At 30.0% G+C, this 14,509-nt stretch overlaps 1 protein-coding gene across 2 annotated transcripts in view; it reads left to right on the forward strand.

Moving 5' to 3' along the window:
* LOC107437109 (EBF transcription factor knot) overlaps window positions 1-14,509 on the forward strand; it is a 220,687-nt gene that overhangs the window by 171,250 nt on the left and 34,928 nt on the right. For both annotated transcript variants that reach the window (XM_071187401.1, XM_071187402.1), the window contains exon 7: window positions 8,642-8,723. In XM_071187401.1, the coding sequence (XP_071043502.1) occupies window positions 8,642-8,723 (82 nt within the window). The remainder of the gene's footprint in view (window positions 1-8,641; window positions 8,724-14,509) is intronic.

Below are 14,509 nucleotides of genomic sequence, written 5' to 3' on the forward strand. Positions count from 1 at the left end.
GGCCGATGAAACTGGCTAACAGATATAGATATAGATATGAGCAAAAATATTGATTTTTTTAAGTTGAAAAAGTATCGAACATATTAGTTTTTGAAATAATTATATAAGTTGCTATAAATAACTACGCAGTAACTGTGAAAGACAAATAAAAATATTTCAATAAAAAATACTTTGCCATTTGACTGACTGAACAAAAGTTCGACAAAAGCTCGAAACACGTGTGAAAAAGATTAGACAAATAAAAAGATCACTTTAGCTTAAAAAAAGTAAAAAAAATATATCGCCAAACAGAGTAGAGTTAATGCTTTGAACCACAGGACATGAGGCGTCTCGTGATCTCCCTGTGGGCCTAGGTTAAGAGGAACAGGTAAATCCCCAAATCTGGTTTAAGAGGTCTCAAAGGGATTAAGCAAGAGCGACTGACATCTGGGTTTTAAGGCCGCCGCAGACAAGTCATATGACCCATTTGGGCTGTCTGCTCTTTAAAGATCGGTGATTGGTCCGGCGATTTTCTTTTGCAACTGGTCGCTGCCTTATTATTACGGTCTCAGACCTTTTAGGGTGGAGTTGAATGTGAAATATTTGCTTTAAACGATCTTGAATATGATGCTTTGAATATTATCGCCTATTACTTATTGGGTTTTAACTTTGGTTGATGGTCTTTGGTCAACTATGGTGAGCTTTAACAGTAGTTATTTTAAGATATCACTTTATCGAATGCATGTAAGATCTTTTACTGTTGCTTCTCCTGTTGTTATTCTTTTTCAAGTTTTAAATATCTGTTTTTAAGGAATGCAAATGAAAAGCTATCATGGATTTTATTCGATGATAAGGTTTGAGTTACCATTCTTAAAACATTAATTGAAGAAATATAAAGATCATTTGCACTGAAAATAAATTAATAAACTAAGTCAATTTAAGTAATTAATAAATTAGTCAACTATGGTGAGCTTTAACAGTAGTTATTTTAAGATATCACTGTATCGAATGCATGCAAGATCTTTCACTGTTGCTTCTCCTGTTGGTATTCTTTTTCAAGTTTTAAATATCTGTTTTTAACGAATGCAAATGAAAAGCTATCACGGATTTTATTCGATGAACAGGTTTGAGTTACCATTCTTAAAACATTAATTGAAGAAATATAAATATCATTTGCATTGAAAAGAAATTAATAAACTAAGTCAATTTACAGCGTATTTTGTCTTAAATATGAAGTAATTAAAAGGCCAAATGGAATGAAACCACCAATGAATATTTGAAACCACCATGATGGTTTAAAATTTTTGTGTAAAAATAATGAAAACATTGAAAAGTAACGTGAACTCAGAGTTTGAATTGAATTTAAAGTTGGCTCAACTTATTAATGTCTCAAAGAGGGTAACAAAAAAAATTAATGCAGTAGTGGGAATATCTCTGCTAAAAAAATTTTTTTCATTTAAAAATAAATATGTTAAGAAAGTGACGATTTGATTCAACAAGGAAGAATCTTCTTTTTTGTTTGAAACTAAACTAGTTTCACAATGCTCGCCATAGTTAAATTACAATTTTGCATTTCTTTGTCTTTGCTGATGAATAGATTAACTTTTTAAAAGTTATCTAATGAAAAGTTTTTAAATTAAATTTCAAGAAGAAAATGCTATTACTTCTTACAATTTACAATTTAGATGTTCATGGTCTAAACTTAAGATGTTTTGACTTTTCAGTTTCAATGTTATAATTTATATTTAAACAATTTTCCACAAATATATTCTTATAGATTTTATAAAGTGCAACACTACAATTTTAAGCCTAAGTATTATTTATATGTTCTAATAGTGAGCTAAACATTTAAAGAATAGTTCATGCGACAATAGACTGGTAAATCGAATTCGAAATTCGTGATAAATTGCTTTAAAAACCACGTGGAAATAGCTTAAAAAAATTATCAATAGTAAAAAAAAACTGAAATAATGATGATTTACGGCAGGATCGCCACAAACTGAGCGCGTGAAAAAGTAACAACTCAAATATGAAATTCTCGTATCGTAATAATGGCACTGAAATACCAAAATTTGAAAAGTCATGTAGAAATTGCTAGAAAAATGATAAAGGTCTGCTAAAAAATGATCGGGCAAACAGACTATTCAGTCTCTAGTCTAAGACCATAAAATATAACTAGCAATTTTCGCTTCTGCGTTTTTCTGTATCTAATATTTGATTTCTTTTACTAGCAATTTGCTACTTGCTATTGGACGAAGTCATTCCTATTATGAAACTAAATAATACTGCAATAATAAAAAGAATAAAATGCTTCTATCATTAGGAGTATAATGCAAAATTAAGGAAATTTTATATCAAACACAGGTTGGTTACATGCTGTTGTGGTCTAGGAGTTGTATCTTATTATCGTGCTTCAAGAACTTCACCACCTAATATTATGGTTTAACGTTTGTTAAAGTTCATATTAAGGTTTAAGCAAATTTAAAGCTCTTACATTATAACTTAACACTGAACTGAAGAATTACTTACTTGAATAGTTATGAACTGAGCGCTAAAATCTATAATTTAATTAAATATTATAATATTGAGATATTATTTATAATATTTATTATTAATATTAAATATTGAACGTTTTTTTCCTCCAATATATTTAAATATTAGGAAAAAAAGACTCAAATTTTCGAAAGAGTGTAAAGTGTTTGTACATGTAAAATAACCAGTTAATATTGCCTAAATCGGAATGATAATTATGTTTCGAATAAACAATAACTTTTGTTGGGAAAATATTCCCTACCATAATAACATCCCTGTTTTAAACATTTTACAACTTTTGAGAAACGTGACACATTATTTATTTTTTTACGATTCTATCGGTGAATTAATGCTTTTTTCCTAAAAGCTAGTTCGCTTCCTAACTCATAGAACACTCTTAAAAATGCTCAAATAGCGATAAGTAAGAGAAGGCTTGCTTGTAATGAAACACCGAGTTACAATATCAGGTCTTATCAGGAAGCCTCTTTCGTTTAAGGATCAAGCCAGTGGAAAAATTGACAGAATGCATATTTGAATACAAAGAACCGCCTCAAGTAGCGATGATAAACACAGCCATAAATTTTATCATCATCATTATCGCGGCTGTAATATGATTAGTTTTGGAAAAGCTTTCAGCACTCACACTGCTTTGTGTATTTTGCTTCTTTTTCTCCCATGTGGTGTTGATGAACAGGCCGATGAAACTGGCTAACTTATCGAAAGAAGGTATATAAACTATCCACTCACGATCTTTTCCTAAAACTCTCGTTCGTTCCTTTAAATGGGGGATCCTCTCATGCAAATAATACGCATTTAAGGTAAACCTGTTAATTAATTTAGCGTTCATTCTATCTTCTGGCAGAAAGTGGTTTTCTCCATTTACAAGCAAGTATATCTAGAACAATCAACAAACTCTCCAAGTCTATCTGAAAGGAGTAATTTACGCTTGGTTGTACGCTATTGAATTAAATCCATCGTAAATAAACTGTACCAAAAATATTTATTGAGACGCCTTTGCTAACAGAAGTTTGATTGATCAAGGAATCTATTCTTAATTTGATAGTGTTTCATTTGTAGGGACTGCGAAATAAATTTTCAGATATTATTAGATTCTTTCTTTTAAGAATGTCTAAGAATAAGTTAATAAATTTAATCCAAAAGCTATTTTTATTATTTTTAAAAATATAAACGTATTTTTCCTAAATGTGGCTTTATTATACATTGTTATCCAAAACTAATTTCAATAGTTATTATTTTTATTTTTTAAAAATGAAAAGAAAATGAGAGAAATAATATGTATTCATCAAATGTAGAACTGTGTTCATCAAAAAATAAATCTAATCTTTTGAATTTATGAAAAATAGAAAAAAAAAATAGAATTAATGGGCATTCGAAAAATATAACATCACTTTCATTACATTAATAAATATAATTTCAAACGCTGTATTTTAACTTTTAGAAATCGAAAAAATTATGACAGAAACAGTGAATATTCGTCAAATATACTTTTATTATACGCTATAATGTTGATAAATCAAATTTTAAAGTACGCTTTTAAAATTAAAAAGAAGAACTATTCGAGAAATAATATTTATATGTCAAATGCGACTTCTTTATACATTTGTATGTTAATCAACTAATCTTCAAGGCTAGTTCTTAATTTTAAAAATGGGGGAAAATGATAGAAGTGTCTAGTCATCAAATTTTGCTTTATTGAGAGTAACTAAAAAAGTTTTAACTTCTTAACGTTATTGCTTACAGATTATTCTAACACGCTAAGTTTAAAGTATTAGAAACTACGATAACTTTAAACTACAAAACTTTTAAAAAGTCTTGAAGAACTTATTATTATTATTTTCAATTTTTCTTATCCTATCAAGAAATAATATTTTAAAAGAGCGAAATGAATTTAATTTTTTGATTTAATTAGTACAAATACCGTATTTTCGAAATATTTTTTAGTTTCGAGTCTTTGTTTTTGTATAAACTGTAATATACCGAGGAATTTTATACAATTAATTCTTTCAAGGAAATTTGCAAAGCTTTAAAATGTATATGCAATGTTTCGTATATTTTGGAATTCAGGTATTACGTTCTGAATTTTCTTAAATATCTCCGGACTGTTTTACGTTATTCATATTCGTTGCCACTATTGCGCATGTCATCTTAAATATCTTAAATTTAATAACGAGAAATCCCAAAGCAAATCACATTATGTACACATCAGCTACATTGCATTCTTAATATTAGTAATGAACAATAATGTTACTAATTTTACATCTTAAACTGTCTTCACCTTTTTTAAAAATTCATTTAATTTTAACAACATAGTAATTTTTTATTGCTTATTAGAGAGCAAATAAACTAAGAAATTATAAGAAATTAAAAGAAACTATAAGAAATTCATTGAACTTTAGCGACAATAGAACATTTTATTGCTTATTGAAGAAAAAAAAATTCATGCTTACAAACAATGTTAATAATAAGAAAATAAATTATAGTGAAGTAATTTTTAACTTTCTCTAAAAATGCATTTAACTTATAACAACATAAGAAATTTTTATTGCTCATTGAAAAAAAAGAAAAAGCGTTGCATATATTTAAACAATGTTATTGTCATGTACATAAATTATAATAAAGCAATTGAAAAAATCTGCATGAACACAAACAATGACAAACAAATAAATTGTAGTGAAGCAATTCTTCAGATTCTCATAAAATATGTATTAACTTAAACAAAATCTTAACATTATTACTGTTTATTGAAAGAAAAAGCTGCATTGTATGCTAATAATATTATTGTGATGTACATATATTGCAGTAAAATTATTCCAAGAACAAAAAATAAAAAAATAAAACTAAAAAAAACCCTAAGCAAGGAAAGTCTATAAAAGCGAAATAAAATTTTCTTCGTATTCCCTTAAAATATGTTTAACTTTAACAACATCCGAACTTTTTATTAAATAATTCAAAAGAAAAAAAAAGATGAGTACATAGTAATAATATTATTATGATGCACAGAAATTATAGTAAAGTAATCCCCTGAGTCAAAAAAAAAGGAGTATATAAGAGCGAAACAAATTAGCGATTGTGATGAAGAAAATCTTCACATTCCCTTAAAATTTATTTAACTTCAACAATATCCAAACTTCCAATTGTTTATTGAAAAAAAAAAGGCTAGCTGCGAGTACACTAATAATATTATTGTGATGCACATAAATTATAGTAAAGTAATTCCCCGGGAAAAAAAAATCTAAACAAAAAAAAGTATATAGAAGCGAAATAAATTGAGATTAAAGAATCCATCCTACAAAAAATCTTAAAATAGCGAATAAATCACCGCAGTCTTCTACTTTACGCTATTTATTGCCAATAATATCTATCATGAAGGTTTTATCGTGAAACATCTTTAGAAAACAAATCCAAGCCCCTTCAAAGATTCATATTTTTGACACGAAAAATAACCTTTCGTTCCGGCCCGTCTTATGTAAAACAGATCAACCATCTATTCTACGGAAATTTTTTTGTACATCATTTAGCCTTATTTCTGGGAACATTTGCGAAGCTTCTTCAATAATGCTCTAGTACAACCATTGAGTAATGGGATAAAAAAAGATCCTGTACAGACGAGAAAATAAAAATATTCTCATGCACAAGTGTGCACGCTGTATCATACTTTATCTCTCTAACATTTTTCTTGTTGCCCGAGGGACAAATTTTTGGGGCCACCGAAGCTATTTTAATGAGCGCACCCCTTGGATAATATGAAAAAATGATGATCGCTTTACATTCCCTCGCCTAAGTTGTATAAAAATACTCGTACAGTTGGCTGGGGTAGGGTATATAAAATATAATGGGGAAGAGGAATGGTCAATGATACCGTTCGCTTGTGTAAAGGATTGGATGGCTGTTAGTGCTGGAAAAACGATGGAAAAGTGAATATGTGCACTAGCTTATAGCCAGAAAATGAATATGTTAGAGCAAAGTCAGAAAGCCATCTATTATTTAAAACTAACTTCCATTTTGCCCCAACATGAATGTATTATGGAATGCAAAATTTATGAACCTTGAGCTCCGGAAGGGAATGACAGTTCAGGAGCTGTTTTTCCTCTTTCTCCCGCCTTTTTACATCCTCACTGTAAAGCCCGCTCAACACTTGTTTTCACTTAATGGGCAGGGGGTGATCGAACCTTAATAACACAGGTAAAACACACCGATCTACCTGAGGATGATGAGGTTACCATGGTAACCGGGAATAATTAGAGATTCCGCTTTGCATCCTCCACGTACTTGGTAACTTTAAATGAATAACTACAACACTGACACCTTGAACGTTCATAAAGGGTTTAAGGGGGCAAAACATTACATTAACTTGCTTTTTAGCCGAAAGCGTCTTTCTCGCTTAGACATTTTTAAAAAGGGGGGAAGGGGATTAATTTGCTCGGCTTCTCTCAAATTCCTATTTCTTTTTTATTCGATTCCATTTAAAGAAAGAACATTCTTTTTATCTTCTGAAAAAAAAAGGAATCAATACTAAAACGGAAAAGATATTTTTAAAGTATTTATTTTATTTTTTATTTAGTAAATAAAAGAGCCGAAATTATTTATGCGAGTAATTTAAATCTGCTTTACTAGAAGACTTCATTTTATTTTGAATTTATTTAATATTTTTACGATACCAGAGATAGATATTTTACTACAATTCAGTTTTTGTTTTGTATTTTTAGAGTATGAGGAAATTTGTAAAATCTATTAACTAGTATTTTTTAGTAACTTTCATTTTTCATAGATTTCAAGTTTTCTTTTTTTCATTTAATTTACTATAACATATACTTAAATAATATATATATATATATATAAAAACGTAAACCACTTGAGAAATTGCTTTAATTATTTCGTTAGTATCCCGAATAATAATTTTTATTGCTTAATTTTTAGCGTTTATATTGCTAGGTATAATTACAATATATTTTTGTTGTAGAATTTACACTCGTCCTCTCTATTTCTGTAAACAAAATAAATTATATCCTAACTTGAACATTTCTGAAATTGTAGTTTTTTCCCATTAATTTTAGGACAAAATAAGTTTTTCATTATTTTAACTTTAAAAAAAATAATAATTTCTACTTATCCATAGTTTCCATATAAACATAGTACTGTTTATATATGCATAATAAAATATGTCATCATTTGTACTTATATAAAAAAAAAAATAGTTAAAGATTAACATAATCTACGTTTCGTTTGCTATTATTTAGGTTTTTATTTTACACAAATTAGGATTATAGTTGGTATCTTTTACGATGCATAGTGTACTTAATAAGTACTTTACTTACAATGTTGTGAAAAATAAAATTTAACTAAATAAATAAATGTAATATAGGTAGTATAACTTTTTTATTTTATACTGCTTATTGTTTATTTATTCTATTTTTTAAATTCTTGTTGTAAGTATCACAAATATCTTCTAACAAAAAATGAATAAAAGATATAACAAAAAGACCTATGAACATCAACGTAATTCTAAAAATAAACACTGATACAATTTTATCTTCTATCCACGATTGGTCAATGGTTAAAGCACTGAACTGTCATTTTGAAGAATTGGGGTTCGATCAAGTAACAGCTTGAAGTTCACCCAGCTTCAGATCCGTGGTTATCAACTTGTTTGGGAAATAAAGGCGGCCTGTGCGCAGTGCTGACCACGCTGTCACAATCAGGTCGTTGGTCACGAATTGTGGAGCCTTGACCAGCATCACCCAACAATAAGCTGTTACGGGAATGCTTTTATAATTTTATCTTTAAAGTCACATTACTAAATACTATAAGAGTTGAACGAAAAAATTAAATTTCAATACTAGATCTTTTTTTCTTTCTTTTTTTTACAGACCACTTACCGAAGAAATAGTTTGAAAAGATTTTATCAAATGAGCCTCAATAGTTTTTTTTTATTGCTTTTTAAACAGTATTCTTAAAATACACAGTTAATCCTTGTAATAAATTTAAGTTTTTACTTACATGAAAATAGAGGGGGAAAAAAGATGATTTAAATTTTGTCTTTATATATTAATTTTTTTTAGTGCTTTTCTTTTTAACATATTTCAAAACTCAAAATTTTATTTCATTGCAGATTTTTCCTCAAGTTCTTCTTGAAGTGCAATCAGAATTGTTTAAAAAATGCTGGGAACCCAAGAGACATGAGGAGGTTTCTGGTAAGGATTTAACACTTATTGTTTTATTTTACAACAATGAATACATATTCCGCGCATTATGCTATGCTTGATATTTTGCCAATCTAACCTAAAAAAAAGAGGAAAAAAAAACGTTCTATACTATCAACTCCCCCTCCGTTAATGGTTTCCAAAGAAATATGGTTTGATAAAGCGCAAGTCCCATATGTACTAAGGAATTCTATGTATGGAGGTTCACTCCGGTTAAAGGGTTGAAGTAGGGTCTTCTGGATTGGATGGGAGCTTTTCTCTCCGTTTTCATTCCTCTTACGTAGACACCCTGAGAATGTCGCCCCGCCTACCCCTCACAAGATAGATGATGTGGAGAAAGCCATCCCAAAAGGGCAGTAAAGCTTTGAGATAAAAGCGTTGTTGTGGCCATTGGGAAGAAGTGAGAAATTTGTCGAATGCCCCCAAGGGGTCTTTTTCCTGGGCGACCCTGTGTCCAAGTTTCTCACGGAGGGGTCGAAGCCCACAGGTAGTCAGGAAAGGGACTGCTTGTCAAAGGAAGAGACTGTTTATTTATGCAACTCTTTTTCCTTATCAGCTACGGTGTCCTTACGAGTCCTTAGGGAGTCAGGAGGAGGCGAGGCTGGGGGAAAGGCATTTGTATGCTGATGTGTCGTGCGGTTTGCGCAAACGCTCGATATGCATTCCATTCAAAGTGTCGAAAAGAAAGGCAACTTGGGGATCGAACTCTTCATTACAGATGCGAGAGCTGTGCCGGGAAGACATTCCCAGGGGAAGCTCGTAAGTGAAGAACAACTATCGCCCTACTCATATGGAAAAAAACACAATGATCTTTAACATTTTTCTCCCTATCGTATATTTGGTAGTTGCTGCTTTACTGTAGTGTATCGAGTGGGGTTTTCTGTCTATCTTTTATCCCCCCCCCTTTATTTTTTATCTTCCTTCGACGCGCGTTCCACGATAAATATGTGCTGAATAGAGTCGCACGTCTCTATACACAAAAGACCACGTTCAAGAAGAGGGAAAAAGAAGAGAAAGATAGGGAAAAAAAGAAGAAAAGAGGGAAGAGTGTAAACGAGTTGAGAGTTAACAAGAAAAACGCCTCCAGCTCGGTGGGCCATTGTCAAGGCTTCACTTAACAATGGAAGTAGCAAATCTGGATATATAACGAAGCTTCATGGGCGCGCCTGCTTTTCAACGTTTTCCCCTTTCCAATCTCAATTGAAATGGATTCTTTTCTATTCTTCGTTTTAAAGGAAAAGTGGACTTCATATTTCGACATGTTTTTCTTTCTTTCCTCGCTTTCTTTTGTCGAAGGGAAAAATCTCTGACGATTTCATTAGTCCACTAAACTCAGTAAAAGAACCGAGAAGGAGAAAGTAATAAATATTCACCACATTTTCTGAGACGTTTTTATTTCTTGGAAGCGATGATTCAAATGATTGACTAAATATATGACACAAATTGACTGTGCATCAATATTCCTTTTTCGATATTTTTCCAATGGATTGAGATTGAGTTTTTTTTTTTCTTTCTTTACATCAATCTAATTGTTTGTTTCGGTTTCTTTTTCGTTTCAGAATTTTAAAATCTTAGAAAAACGCAATTTTAAAATAGAAACTTTTTTATGCGATATTTGAAGCTTTCTCAGTTTCTGCCTTCAATGCATTTAGAAATAAATTGTATTAAGAAATAAAATTTATAAAAATTGTACAGTTTGCATTAAGAAATAAATTTCAATATATATGCTTAAGAGTTAAATAAACAATCCCAAGAAACTGAAGCGATAAGGAACTTTAAACTTAAGGAACACGTTAGATATTTCTGTTTTTAAGAATACGGGAAATCATTAATTGTTGCAAACTGTTGGAATCTGGGCCATAAATTCAATTTCGACAATGACAAAATTATTTACACCTCAGTCACATCAACTCATCTTGATGCCCTGGAATCTTGTTTGATTCATACTAATACTGATTCTCTTGTTAACGATATTAGTTCCTCACAACCTCTCCATACCTCATGGAAATGCATTTTCCCCTCTCAGCCACTGTTGTTTTTCTGGTTCTGTTTTTCATATTTTCTCCGCTCTCTGCTACAAAGGTTTTTCTAGTTTCGTTTCTCACCCTTATTTTTCCACTTTTCGGCCTCAACTTAGCTTTTTATAGTTCAAATTACTTCAGCTTCTTTTCATTTACGCCTGACAAGTCATGAAAATGTGCGCCGCTTTTTGAGCGCTTGAAGCATATTGATTGTTATTTCCTATTTATATGATTTTTAAGCGAATGAAGTATTTATTTAGGTAATGCTTAAGAATCTTAGACGTGAAAATATGGATAGTAAAAATGAAAATAAAATTTTGCCGTTATACGCTAACTTAAAAGAAACATTATTTCTAATTTTAATTAAATGCTACAATAAGTTTTTCCCCTATACTGTCATTCTATTTATAAAACTTATAAACGAAAAAGAATTTTTTTATTCATAATGATTTAATAATATAAATGAAAATTTAGGGAAAGTAATGTTTTACTGTGAAAGAATACTAAGTTTATCAGGAATGTTAATAAAAAAATTTTGATAAAAATATAACTTAGAGTTTTCTTTATGAATCTTTTTTTTGAAAATTAATATCTTTTTAATCTGTTTTTGTAAAAATATTCAGCACTGCAGTTATTGAATTTTTCAAAATCTAGAATTCATAATATAAATATTATTTGCGCATTAAAATATTTATCCAATTAATCCATGTAACACGAAAAAGAACTGAAACATTGCAGTTGATTTTCATACAAATTATAGAATATCTTTTCTTAATTTTTAATAAAATACAATACAATAACCAGAGTTAAACTCTGAAGTTAATAAAATATTCATGTCAAAGTACTTATCAAAGGAAAGTTTATAGTTATGCAATTAAATTTGACAGTATTTATAGAAAATAGTGAAATTTTAATTATTTTTCTATAATATTTTTAGTTTTTTTTTCTTACCAAAAGCTTAACAACTATACTTATAACAGTTACTGCTTGATAATTTGTTTTTCATAAATTGTTATTTAATTACGTGATTGTACATTAATTTGATTTTTAAGAATTAAATGTAGCTATTAATTCAACTAAAATAGGAGTAAAAAGCACTTGATATTGTTTATTGAAGCTTCAAAAACATCGAGTTTATATGTTAGAGGTTGCAATCATTTTACTTTTTGTTTGATTAGTAAAACGCAGCAAGAGACAAATAACTTTCAGCGGTTAATGTATATTCTCCTATCGGGGCAAATTAGCATATTTTATAACAAAAAAATAAGTATATTTTCCTCTACAAATTCACGTAACTAAATTCATAAATTTGGATTTTGAACATATTCTAGGGCAAGACGGTGGTCTCTTCTCGTTTAAAGCACTCGCTTCTCAATGAGGTGACCCATGTTCAAATACCAGCGTGGGGTGGTCAATACGAATCCCGCACCCGGCTCGCATAGACCAAAGTGCTAACTCAAAATATCTTCATTGGTAGACGAATCATGGGTTATACTCCCCTTGCCGTCAGGATATCAGTGGGAGGTTTTCGTGGTTTCCTTGTAACGCAAATGCAGGTTAGTTCCACCAAAAAGTCCTCCAAGAAGGCTAGTTTCTCTCCATCCAAGAATCCCCTTCTCTTCTGGGTTGTGCTAAAATTTACTATGCTACGGAGTTGAACCTTAACAGTTGTAAACTCAAAATTGGACCATATATTCAACAGCGGATACAAACTAATATCAGATATAGGACAAAAGATATGCTGACGGAGTTCAACTCTATTTTAGGGGAGGACCTGACTTTGCATGGTTCTTAGCTACATTATAAAAAAAAATTAAGGATGTTACCATAGCATTGTTCAAATTTTCAGCAAGTATCTAGTATCAAGTTAAACCTCTTTACTAAGCAACCACTTGAACTTTATGACACGATGACTCTAGTTAAACGAAAATACATCTCAATTTAAGACTTTAATAAGATTGCAACAAGTTTGCGCGATGGTTCAACGTGGAGACATTTTGCTGTGCTCTTGGGCGTTTGCTGGTATTTCGCAGATAGTATATTGTTGAAATGGTAGTATTTTTCTCGTTAAAAGAAAGTAAAAAATTCTTTCTGTAGAGCTTCTTAAAACCATTTTCACTAAGTTTTCTAGTATGAAAGACTTATCAATATATTCTATATGAGAATATGCATGCCTTTTTCTTTAAAGCATCAGAATTTCGGTCGTTATGATGCAGTTAACGTTGGAGGAGGGAAAAAAAACTTTTTTAAACAAATTTCCTACAACAATTTTTTGTTGGCCATAGTAGTGAAGACATTTTGACAATGAAATCACGAAGACAAGCTTCCCAAAATTTAATAAACTTCCTTACTACAAATCCCTATAGACTTTCCTACCTAAGACTTTCAGTTTTTTAAGTTGAAACGAAAAGCGCATCCTGAATTTCGAGTTTAAAGTGGAAGATAGAAAAAGTTTAAATCTAATCCAAGAGTAGTTAGCATTCTCTACGAACTGCCCCCATAGGCCTTTATAGAGGGGGGGGGGAGGAAGACACTGGTCATATCGATAGAGCCATGCTTGGCGAATATACGGGCTAAATGCTAGAAATGGGAGATTCCCCTTGTGCTTATTCAATTGATACTTTAACTGACTCGGGAGTGGCTCTAATTTACTTTTAAGAAAAAAAAATCTCTGTAAGAACAAAAATTGGAACTGTTCCTTTTTGAAATGAAATAAACTTTTTTAAAGTGAAACTAGTCCCAAGTAATAAGCAATGAGCAGCACAAAACTGCAATCCCATTATTGCAAGCCAATGCCCGTTGTCCACACTTTTTATTTCATAAAATACAGTTTCATATAGTTATAGAAGAAAGTTCCAAATCATCAGTATTGCCTGAAATGTTCAAATGGTTTAAACTAATTGAACTGGTAGAGTTTCTGGTCACATACTTTCTTTATGTTGGGAATAAGATTTTCTGATTCGTAAAATAAATCCGATTTAATGTTAGTTTGAACAACAACTTAATATTTTGAATCAGTTGGCACAAAAAACTTGCAAAAACAGAACGTGAAAAATTGAAATAATTATAAGAATTGAATTTAACACACTATATGAGTTCATAGCTATTTCAATTGCATATCCAAGTTAGATAAAATTACACGCTATCGGCTTATAAATGTCATCGTTATTTATTAAAGTGACATAGATCTGTAATAAAATTGAAAAATGGTTTACTAAACTTGAATTATTTAAATCAAATTTCTTTATTAGTACGAGAATCTGGTGTGTTTTCATTTTAACATTGATAATATCAAATAAATAAATAACAATGATAATAATTGTCCTTATGCTAAACAAAACAGTTTACATCATTTAAATTCTTAAATCAAAAAGCATTTTCAATGCCAACATTTAGTTATTAATACAAAATATATATTATCCTGTTATTAAATTATCATATACAGCCATCCGAATACAAATTTTAAAATCTTACTTTCTTTTAGTAGAAAAATCGCAAAACTTAAATTTATTTAATCTAAATATTCATAATTTCAATTTTTGAAGCGAAGTAAATTAAACTAATTCAATTTTTAGAATGCAAAGAAAAATCATAAAAACCAAAACTTCTTTTAACCAGCATATTCAAAAACTGATAAACATAAAAAGGTTCATGAGTTAATAAAATAATAATTTTCTCGATAAGAAATGTGCAAAGTCTTAGCAATAAAAAAAAATAATGAATCATGTTTGCACATATTCTACATGCTTTAAAAAA

This window comes from Parasteatoda tepidariorum, chromosome X1 (assembly GCF_043381705.1).
Source record: "Parasteatoda tepidariorum isolate YZ-2023 chromosome X1, CAS_Ptep_4.0, whole genome shotgun sequence".
Lineage (NCBI taxonomy): Eukaryota > Metazoa > Arthropoda > Arachnida > Araneae > Theridiidae > Parasteatoda > Parasteatoda tepidariorum.